At 38.1% G+C, this 11,304-nt stretch overlaps 1 protein-coding gene across 1 annotated transcript in view; it reads right to left on the bottom strand.

The window, feature by feature from the left end:
* Positions 1-11,304, bottom strand: part of LOC106526233 (cAMP-dependent protein kinase catalytic subunit alpha) — a gene marked incomplete in the record, with an annotated part of 41,398 nt that overhangs the window by 22,019 nt on the left and 8,075 nt on the right. The window contains 2 exon segments of the mRNA XM_014020796.1: positions 5,842-5,940; positions 8,460-8,588. Coding sequence (XP_013876250.1) covers positions 5,842-5,940; positions 8,460-8,588 — 228 coding nt within the window.

Here is an 11,304-nt window from a genome sequence, read left to right as displayed (position 1 = left end):
AAAAAAACTGTTTCAGTCTTGCTGAAAACTAACCCCGAGTACAAAAAGTAATTTATTAGTAGTGCAATAAAGTAAATGTATTTAGTTACTATACACTTCTGAAAAACACCAAACTTTTAAAAAATTCTTCTTGCTGTCCAAGTCTGTCAAAGACCTCAACCCTCCAGACAACCTTTCAACTGAATTTTCCTGTGATTCCATGAAATCAGATGTGTCAAAATTTGCTCAACATCTTTTTCTGGTATGATATTTAACATGGAAACTACATACAATCCACAATGATTGTCCAATAATTTGAGAGAGCCAAAGATAATGTTCTAATGCAGAAATGTACATTGAATCCCAGCCAGGTTGGGCTTGCAATACAAAAATGCCAAAAGTAGATGAAAACAACAAAGTGAGTCATTTCTGAGCACATGCAAAGCCTAAAATTCCCCTCAGGAGCTACTAGAAACTAAAAACATAACTAGATTTCTTGAGGTGAACACAAATCTGACTCAGACAGAAGGGTAATATTGCTCTTTTTTCTGTTGTTCATGTTAAATCATAAATTTCCTATTTCAACTTGAAAATAAAAATACAGTAGAACCACTCATGGAAACAGATTCTCTTGTCTCTCTTTTTTTTTTTTTGATACGCAATGTAAATTATAATGGCTGAAGTAGCCTATTTTTTAACTTCACTGCACTTTATCACTAACTCGCATTCCTATTATCTCTTGAAGAACCCAATCAAGTATTACTTACAAATTCAAAACAAACAAATGAATCAATAAGCTTGCAGACAGAGACTGAGTCTGTATTATAACCAGCTTATTAATGTTTCCAATAAACTAAGTGCATTTCAGACATTATGTAGAAGCATAATGAGTCAAGAGGAGACTCTAAAAAAGAAACTGCTTCAATAGAATACCATAAAATATAATGGCTTGTCTGCTACAACAGTAAGTGTAGTTGTGACTCCTTAAAAAGAGATAATATCTCATTATCCTAGAAAAAGTGTGACATATTACTGTGAACATTGCTTACATGGTTCAGCTCAGGTGAATAACTGCAGGTTATACTGCAACACAATATCAATTCAAACAATGAGTGAATCATATATCTCATACCACAACTCTACTTTTTATATGAAATAACAAATTTTCATCTGATGAAGTCTTGGCATCGAAAAAAATACTTTGATGCTACATTTAGAGTCAGGACAGAGCAGCTAAGTCAAAGATTAAAAAAAGCAAATTGAATGACCTCAGTTGTTTATAGTTAGGTGTCAGAGTTAAAGAAAATGTAAGAAAAAATCTTGCAAAAAGCTGAGCTCAAGTCTTGGCAGTGCTGAGTATCATGCAGATGTTTTGTGGTTCTCCTTTTGCTAGATACTAAGAAATCCTGCATACTTGTGATAAGTTTAAACTTTTCTGATTACTTGAAATCATATACTTGGTTAGTATAACAAATCAGTTATCATATGTGTGTATAATGCAATAGAAATTAACCTCAAAAATCATCCATAAACTTGCAGGTCGCATTGTACACAGAAGTAAATTTCATATAACTGAAATATTGTGTCACAGGGGATAAATCATCATAATTTCTCCCTCTCCCCTCCCGCTGTACTCCCACATAGTGAAGCATATAAAGTAGTGCTGGGCACATTAATGTGTTATAATTGAGTTAACACAGTCAATGCTAAGTGGTGAGAACTTCTTAAACGTGCGTTATTCTAGAATTGCGCTGCTCAGGGTGGCAGCACGTTGGAGTAACTCTGTTACTTTCAATGAGATTTTCTTTTCTTTTCAGGATTTCATTCCTGCCTTTCTGGGGGAAAAGTGACCTTTTTTGGATGGACATTCTTTTTTTTTTTTGGATACTATGCAGCTGGATTGATTTTTGGTAATAATTTTTTAATACTTTGTTATGATGTGTAGCCATAGCAACAGGATGGTTTACAATAGGAATTATATAGCAAAATCTGAAATACCACAACTGAAGCCACAAATCCCAGCGGAGTTGAAAATGAGGTGTCATGGATGCAGAGCAGGAGCAAAGAGGCGAGAGTGGAAAAAAGGAAGTTCAAACCATCTCTTCCATCAATCCTAATGGGCAACATGAGATTGTTACTAACAAACTGGATGAACTTCAAGCCCTGACAAAGACTAAGCAAGAGTATAGGGAATGCAGTATTATGTGTTTCACTGAGACATGGCTGCAGGAACATATTCCTGACATTTCTCTGCCAGGCTTTCAGACTGTACAAGCAGAAAGATTTGACACTCCTGTCTATTTTTAAGATTAGACTGAAAACTTTCCTTTTTGATAAATCATATAGTTAGACTTAGGTTTTCTGAATTATTCTTCATTTCTGCTGCTATAGAATTAGACTGCTGGAGCACAAACTGAGCACATTTCCTCACTCTGCTGTTGTCTTTAGTCTTTAGTCTCTCTTCTCTACATGTTTATTGTAATTATTTCTATCAATAACATGTTTTTTCTTGTCTCTTCCAGAAGAAGGTGCAACTGGACCAGTCCTGGACTAGTTTTCTGTGTTTGCCTGTGTCTCTTTCCTGTCCCCCAAATCAGATGGTTGAGGCAGATGGCCGCCTGTCCTGAGCCTGGTTCTGCTGGAGGTTTCTTCCTGATTAGAAGGGAGTTTTTCCTCTCCACCGCTTAGGATGGGAGACTATGATGAAGTGATTCAACACAGCCTGCTGACTTCTTCTTTAGATTGTTCTTTTTTATGTACAGTGTCCTGAGACAATGTATTTTGTGACTTGGCGCTATATAAATAAACTGAATTGAATTGCATTTAAAGAGCAGCAGGAAAAAGAAAGGAGGTGGATTAGCACTGCCTGTCAACAACAGATGGTGTCATCCTGGACATGTTACTGTGAAGTGTCCTCATTTCAGTCCAGACATTGAACTCTTGGCAGTAAGTTTCCATCCATATTATTTACCAAGAGAGTTCACCAATGTTATTTTGGCAACTGTTTACATTCCACCCTCAGCTGTTGCTGACAATGCATGTCATATAATCAGTTCCATTTTTACTAAGATACAGATACAACACCCCTGGCAATATCTGGTGATTTTAATCATGCCTCACTCTCTGCTACACTGCCAACTTTTCAACAGTTTGTCAGCTGCTCTACCAAGTTGACATTGGACATCTTGACATACAAGACATTGGATTTGTTTTACACAAGTGTTAAGGATTCATATATCGCCAATGCAAGACCTCCTCTGGGTAATTCAGATTACAACCTTGCTTTTCTCTACTCAGAATATAAACTACTTGTTCAGAGACAACCTGTAACTACAAGGACTGTGAGAAAGTGGTCACAGRAAGCTGAAGAAGCACTACAGGGTTGTTTTGAATCCACAAATTGGATTGCTCTTTGCCAATCACATGGAGATGACACACACTCAGTCACGGCATTTATGACTGACTACCGGTATACTGTATAAACTTCTGTGTGGACAACACCATCCCCACCTCAACAGTGAGATGCTTCCATAATAACAAACCCTGGATCACTAGTGAGCTAAAGCAAGTGTTAAACAAGAAAAATTTTAGCTAAGGAACAAGCTTATCTTCCACCTCTCCTGCCCCCAGCCAATCATATAACCCACCCCCTTTGACCCCTTTGCTTTCCTATCAAAAATCAGATGTTTTATCTTCAACCTCAGTAATGGAGTCTTCTACTTCCACAGGTTTGTCTTCAACCAAATCAGGAAATGTTGCTGCTCCCTTTGCCTCCCCCTCTGCTGTATCTAKAAGTCAGGTGAAGAAGCAGCTACAGAGACTGAACCGAACCAAGGCTGCAGGTCCAGATGGTGTCAGCCACAGAGTCCTGAAGGCCTGTGCAGACCAGCTCTGTGGGATTCTGCAACATCTCTTCAACCTTAGCTTGATCCAAGAGAAGGTGCCAGTGTTGTGAAAGACATCCTGTTTGGTTCCAGTACCAAAGAAAACTCAGCCATCAGTCCTGAATGACTACAGACTTGTTGCCCTGACATCCCACATCATGAAGGTCCTAGAGAGACTCCTGTTGACCCACCTGAGTAAGCAAGCAAACACACACCAGGACCTCCTGCAGTTTGTTTATCACTGTGGAGTTGGAGTTGACGACGCTACACCTGCTTCAACGAACCCACTGTCATCTGGACAAAGCAGGCAGCACTGTTCTTTGATTTCTCCAGTGCTTCTCACACAATTCAGCCTGAGTTGCTTTGTCTGAAACTCCAGAAGACTCCGGTGGAAACAGACCACAGTTTGTGACACTGAAGGACTGTTTGTCTAACCAGGTGGTCAGCAGCACAGGAGCACCACAGGGGACTGTACTCTCACCATTCCTGTTCACACTGTACACTTCAGACTTCCAGCACAAGTCAGACTGCTGTCATCTACAGAAATACAGATGACTCTGCAGTTGTTGGGTGTATCAGAGATGGACAGGAAGCTGAGTACAGAGAGCTGGTGGACCACTTTGTGGCATGATGTGGGAACAATCATCTCATCTTGAATGTGAACAAAACAAAGGAGATGATTGTAGATTTCAGGAGAAATAGTGTTAGATCAAACCTTATTTCCATCATGAGAGAAAAAGTGGAGGTGGTTGAGGACTATGAATACCTGGATGTTCATCTGGAAAACAGACTGGACTGGAGACTCAACAGTGAAGCAGTCTACAAGAAAGGACWGAGCAGACTGTAAGGAAGCTAAGATCCTTCAATGTCTGCTGCAAGATGTTGCAGATCTTCTATAAGTCTGTTGTTGAGAGCTTCATCTCTTCTGCTGTCATCTGTTGGGGCAGCAGCATCAGAGCCAGGAACATAAAAAGGCTAAACAACCTGATAAAGAAGACTGGTTCTGTTCTGGGGACGACTGTGGAACCTCTGGAGATGATGGTGCAAAGAAGGATTTTACATAAAATCAAGAACATTGTGGACAATCCTGACCATCCTCTTCATGAGACTCTTGTAGCAAGACTGTGTCTTCAATCTGAGGCTTYTTCAAATTCGTTGTAATACAGACCGCTACAGAAGATCTTTCCTGCCCACAGCCATCATCATCTACAATACCTCTTTTGTTAAATGAGTTACTACAACACCTAATTTCCCTTTTGGGATCAATAAAGTATTTTTGAATTGAATTGAATTTGAATTAACTACTGTGTTAAAACAGTTATTGTTGTTAAGTGTTTTTTTCTTTACATTTATGTCTGTTCACTTCCTATGAACACATGCACACAAAACCATGAGGATCTTGATCACTATTGGCTTTAGATTGTTATTGTGCGTTTCAACCAGTGAGGGCCTTTGTTGTTGAGCCATTGCGCATTAGGTTAGCACCACCTTCTGTACATGAACCCGAGCAGCCAGGACAGAATCATGGCGGAAGTTCCCCCCCGCCCCCGGCCAAAAAAAATAATCAGTTGCCCCACCAGAGCGTACACTGCAAAGGCAAAAAAATCCTGAAGTCTGAATGCAATTAGGGGTAGCATTTTACTAACTTATAGATGCTTTATGTTTTCAGAGTCTGCCTGAATCCATACATTTTGCAATCAGTCTACAGTTTAAATACTCAAACAATTAGACAATGTACAGAAAAGAATACTGTTCAGGACCAATCTTGTTCTGCTCTGTCTGATGTGGGACACACATCCAGATGTGTGTAAAGTCATCAAGCAGGTTTTGTGGGTGAGTGGATACAKAAACTATTCATTAGCCCTGAAAAGGTGAACTGATGGATGATGGTTGGGGTGAAAAACAAGTAATATAACCATCCCCACACATGTCACTACCAATACTTGTGTACGTGTACACCTGAAAAAGTTCTCCATACCTTGAAGGAATACTCTAACCGCACAAGAAAAGGAAAGCTGACGGCCTGAAGAATCCTCTTCTCATTTAGAGTGTGCTCTATCTGCTTGAGCTTCACCACCTAGAGGGCAGAAGGAGACAAGAAGGTACAAGTTTTTTCACATGAAAGAATGATGAAAGTTCACTTTCCGGTAAAAATTAACAAAAAAAAAAACTCTTTATCAGAAGTGTAAAATTAATAGGATTAATATCAACACACAGACAGTTACAGCCTCTGATTTCACATTTTCAGCTTTACATTACACACTTATATTCAGTTTTCAATATTTTATCTTTAGAAACTACTGCAACAAGGAGTTTGGGGCCTAAAAACAAAAATAAGTAAAACAAAAATAAAGAGCATGTTACTCATCAAAACTCTTTGACCATTTTCTAATAGCCAATGAAAACAGTCAAACTTGAAGTCGCAGTTTTTAAACAAATATCTCATGGGATCTGTGGGCATGACTATCAGCTACTACCACACCAAGTTTTACAACAGTATTTGTAAAACTAATGGAATAATAAACAGCATTGTGTTTGATGAGGTCAGTTAGCCGTAGTGGCCATCAAAATATTACTTTTTGAGAATTTTGATCAAATCTATCCAGCATACTAGGGATGCAAGATATATTGGTATTGATATCTGTAACGGCCAATATTGGTCATTTTTAGAATATCGGTATCAGTTCGATATGTAAAACGGGGCCGATATTAATGTCCGATATTGATTTCCCAGTTTTTAGCTCAATGTTTCTGTTTTGGGAGGGGAGATGGTTGGTTGAGCAGCATCTGTTTGATCATGATAGTGATATTGATGCTGCGTAGCCAGGAATAACTGAAGTAGAGCCATGTCATAGGTCTGGTTGTTGATTTACAGTATCAAAAAAAGACCCAAGTGTGTTTGTGTGTATATGTTTAATATAATTTGTATGTTTGTGTAATATCGGTAAATTTTGATTATCGGCCATAACACCAAACAAATACGAACACACACACACAATAGTGATTGCATGTCTTATGACAATATGCAACAAATATAAACATTTTAAAAATAGCACCACAGTGTCTTATCGTTAGAGACAGATTTATTATTTGGCAAACTGATTTTAATCTACAAATATTGACCCCCTTTTTTTTAAATCTGCAGCTGACCATGCCTGCACATTACCTCATTAAACACCAAGCAGGAAATAGAAGATGAAGCAGCTTCTACAACCACTTTATCAATCTATTTCTGTAATTTCATTGTGCTCTCTGTATGATGACAATAAAGGTCTCTCTTTTTTTAAGTGAGAAATGCCCTTCTWTATGCATTATTTAATTAGTATAAGAGTGTTAAATATACTTGTATTTAGATCATGCAATTGTTGTTCTTATCATTATTGTCATGGCCCTGTGATGGACTTGTGACCTGTCCAGGGTRTACCCCGCCCSTCGCACAGTGACTGCTGAATATGGGTGCCAGTGACCCCCGTGACCCTGAAAGGAAGAAGCGGGTAAAAAATGATGGATGGAATTATTGCTTCATTTTGTTAAATGAAAAAAAAAAATACTAATCATATCAACCATTTGCTGGACTAATTTGTAAAGATCAACACCAGTCATAGAAAAAAAAAAAACGGACATCCGTCAACTTCTAATAGTTACATAAACAGAACATTTTTGACAAATAAATCTAAAATCGGTTCATGTTTTGTTAAGAAGTAAACATGTTATTCAGCTTGCCTTCTTCATCTCAAACAACATTCTTTAAAACTATTTACCTGAGCACGTCATGTTCTAAGTAAAATCCTGATGTCATTTTTATTGTCTTTAGAATTACATTCACTGCATGGTCATCACCTATGTTCAGCAGTCACTGTGTGAGGGGCGGGCTACACCCTGGACAGGTCACAAGTCCCAGGACTGCAGAGACAAACAAAACCCAAAAACCACTCACTCTCTCACTCACACCTAGGGATAATTTAAAGTTATCGGTTAAGCTAACGTGCGTGTTTTTGGTCTGTGGGAGAAAACCCATGATTGCATGGAGAGAACAAGTAAACTCCACCTCAAGACAGAAGGCAATCCTGCAACCTTCTCATTGAGAGTCAACAGTTCTCACACACCACCGTTCAAAGGTTCACCAGAACATTTTAACAGTCAATAGTTATATTTTTATATTTAAATTATTTGGCTTCCCTTGTGTGGCAAATCTGTAAGTGTGGCTGCTTTACTGGGGTAATGTTTAAGATCCTTCTGAGTAGTAAAACAGTTTTCTTTTTTAAAATATATAAATACTATTGACAAGAAGCAATGCAGGCAGAGTTGTACTCTAAATTGCTCCACTTATGGCAATTTGCACAAAGACAACAACCCCAGATGATGACTATTTCAGCAAAAATGGGCTCAGATCAAGCATGCACCTGATTTTGATTCCTGCAAAAGAGCTCCAGGCCTTTTATAGCATCAATGCAAGAATTAAATATGTTCCATCAATTACATTTTTGTGGGTTTTTTTTTTCATGACCACCTAGCAGAAACATTAAACATGAGTTTTCCTTCAATAAAAACATTTAAGGGTCGCTGTGAACTTGATGACTTCTGGCCCAGACTGACCTTTTGCTTGTTGAGGATCTTCATGGCGTAATGCTGTCCTGTTTCTCTRTGCTTCACCAGCATGACTCGTCCAAACGAGCCCGTACCCAGGGTTTTCAACCTCTCAAACTGCTCCAGGCTAGCAGTGTTCTGAAAACAAAACCAAAACAATTAGTAGATTATTGCAAAAGTAAGATTTTCAGGGGTGGAGTCGTAGGCACGTCTTTAATGCTTTTGCTTAATTTAATTTCCCTTTGGAATCAATAAAGCGTTTTTGAATTTGAATTTAATTGAATTTAAATATAAATCAGGCACTTTATGAAATATTATTTCATTCATAATTTTAATACTTTTTTTGTTGGAACTAAACTTATAAAACTTCAGTCCTAATTGAGAACTACACAACAATACTGTCTTTTTAGAAGAAATGAAGTTGTGTTCATCATGCCTCCACCCGAGGAAGCATATTGTTCTCTGGCTGTCCATCTGTGCATTACTGGGAGCAAAATACTAGCCATCACCTTTTCTTGTGTGTACTATATCTCCTGGAAGGAGCTATTGATTTCTGTCCAAATTAACATGATTATTGTTCTTGGCACAACGGAGGTCTAAAAACATTTTGAGGTCAAAGGTCAAAGCTGAAGGTCAGGGAAAGTGATCTTTGTTGCTTGAATCACAATATTTTGGATGGTAAACATACAGTGGTTTGTCACTGAAATTGATGATATGAGGAACTCATGTTTACACATTGTTGATACGTCTTAGAATATTTAAGTCCAAAAAGAGATGTAAATGAGTAACTGCATGCCCAGTGCTTTAAATGCAGATGAGTCTAGGGCAGGCGAAGGATTTTATATTGATTTCATATTAATGATTTTATACTGGATTCCATTTACACTCTCTAAAACCAAACCTATGAATTGTGGGAACTTGGAAGACAGGAATCACCAACCTTTTTTAGACTGAGATCTACTTCAACTACTCAACTTTTACTGTATTGGTGCTGATTTTACTTATTTAACTGTGTGATTTTATTGTGTTTTTGTATTCAGTTTTTATTTTATGTGTTCAGCACTTTGTTTCAGCAGCGGCTGATGATATAGCGCTTTATAAATAAAGATTGATTGATTGATTGATTGATTGATTGATTGATTGATTGATTGATTGACTTCAGGGGTACAGAGTAACCTGAAGAGCTACTTGTTTAAAACAAACATGAATTTGGAATGACTCACCTTCAGTTACAGTAATAATTTATATATAATGTGAATATTTGACTACTAGGGGTGCAACAATACATGTACCCGTATCGAACAGTGCTGTATCGAACAATACAGATTTTAAAATTTTACTTTATCAACTTGTCTTCTGAAGATGATCTGTGTTAAAGGATCAGTGGATCTGTGTTCGACTACTCCACCTAGGCTGCATTTTTGAGCACAGATCCACTGAGAAACTCGATGTTTCAGCAACATTTAATTTAAAAACTGTACTTTTGAGGTTAAACAAATGTTCATAAATAATATGAATAAATTACAAGTTAAAAGGGGCATGGACATTTCTCTTTTTTGTATCGAAAAATATCGAACCGTGAGACTAAAGTATCGAACCGAACCGTGACTTTCCTGTATCGTTGCACCCCTATTGACTGCCTGATAATCCTAATGTTAAGGACTCCTCGCGGTAATCATCAATAATATTTTATCATAGTAAATTATTATTATTATTAATTATAAGTGATTAGAACTCTGTGTGTGCAGCAGCAGATGATCTGAGTCCAGAGTTCTCTGTTTGAAAACTGTTTGGAGCTCTTCTGTGTGACCCTAAGTGTGACTGGGAGTGTGGATGGTTGTTTGTCTCTTCGTCTGTGTCTSTGRTGRACTGGAGACCTGTCCAGGTGTCCCCTGCCTTCATCCAAAGGCAGCTAGGACAGGTTCCAGCCCCRCCCTGACCCTGATTAAGAAAAAGGACAAAATAGATGGAGGATTTTTCTTTGTAAMGTTTATTCAAAATAAACCYGTTTCTTATTGCTTCTGTGACATGTTTTAAGGAAAATAGCAGTAAAATCCTCAAATCATGCTCTGTTTTGTGGTCTTTGTAACTCTTCAGAAGAACTCTAACTCTTGAAGATAAAAAACAACAGTTAAAAAAAACACAACGATAAAAAAAAAAAACCTTCCTCTCACTCACCAAAAATAACTTATTTACCACATTTCAGTAACTGTTTGAAATCTGGGCCCTAACGGGTTAATGCTGTGGTGCATGTGTGTGTGACAGAGAGAGGAGAGGAGAGCGCTCAGCTCTCTTTTAAGTGTCCAGCATGACTTGTTGACTAACAGCAGCTCTTTTTGCCTGGGTTTTTGGTGTTTTGAGTTCACAAACAACTCTGGTCACTTTTTTAAAAGTTGAAGAAGATTACATTAGCTCGCTGCTGCACTGCTGATCAGCGCCAACAGACTCACAGGCACCCGGTCGTAWGCGGCACCCCCCTTGGATAATGGTTGGGGAAACGCTGCAGATAAATATTGGAAAGTTTTTATTTGCAGAACCTTCTTAAAGAGCCAGTCTAACAGTGTGGCTCATTTACTACATACTTTGTATAGAATAAAAACTGTTTGATTTATTGAGCACTCTATATTTGTTAAAGTTTACTTGTTAATGACTGCCATTTCTACAATATTTTGTAAGAAAGAAAAAAAATGTATAGGTCTTCTGGACGGGTTCTTCTCTAATGAAACGTTTCGTCTCTCCTCCAAGAGACTTCTTCAGTCTGAGAGTTTCAGGCAAAATTCAGGCTTTTAAACACATTACGGCAAAGGCTGGTTCACCCCAAAGATCCGGTGCCCCGGCACAAACAGATCAATGT

The sequence above is a fragment of the Austrofundulus limnaeus genome, unplaced genomic scaffold (genome assembly GCF_001266775.1).
Source record: "Austrofundulus limnaeus strain Quisiro unplaced genomic scaffold, Austrofundulus_limnaeus-1.0 Scaffold265, whole genome shotgun sequence".
Lineage (NCBI taxonomy): Eukaryota > Metazoa > Chordata > Actinopteri > Cyprinodontiformes > Rivulidae > Austrofundulus > Austrofundulus limnaeus.
The sequence above is the reverse complement of the archived record's forward strand: the minus strand, read 5'-3'. Positions and strand labels throughout refer to the sequence as shown.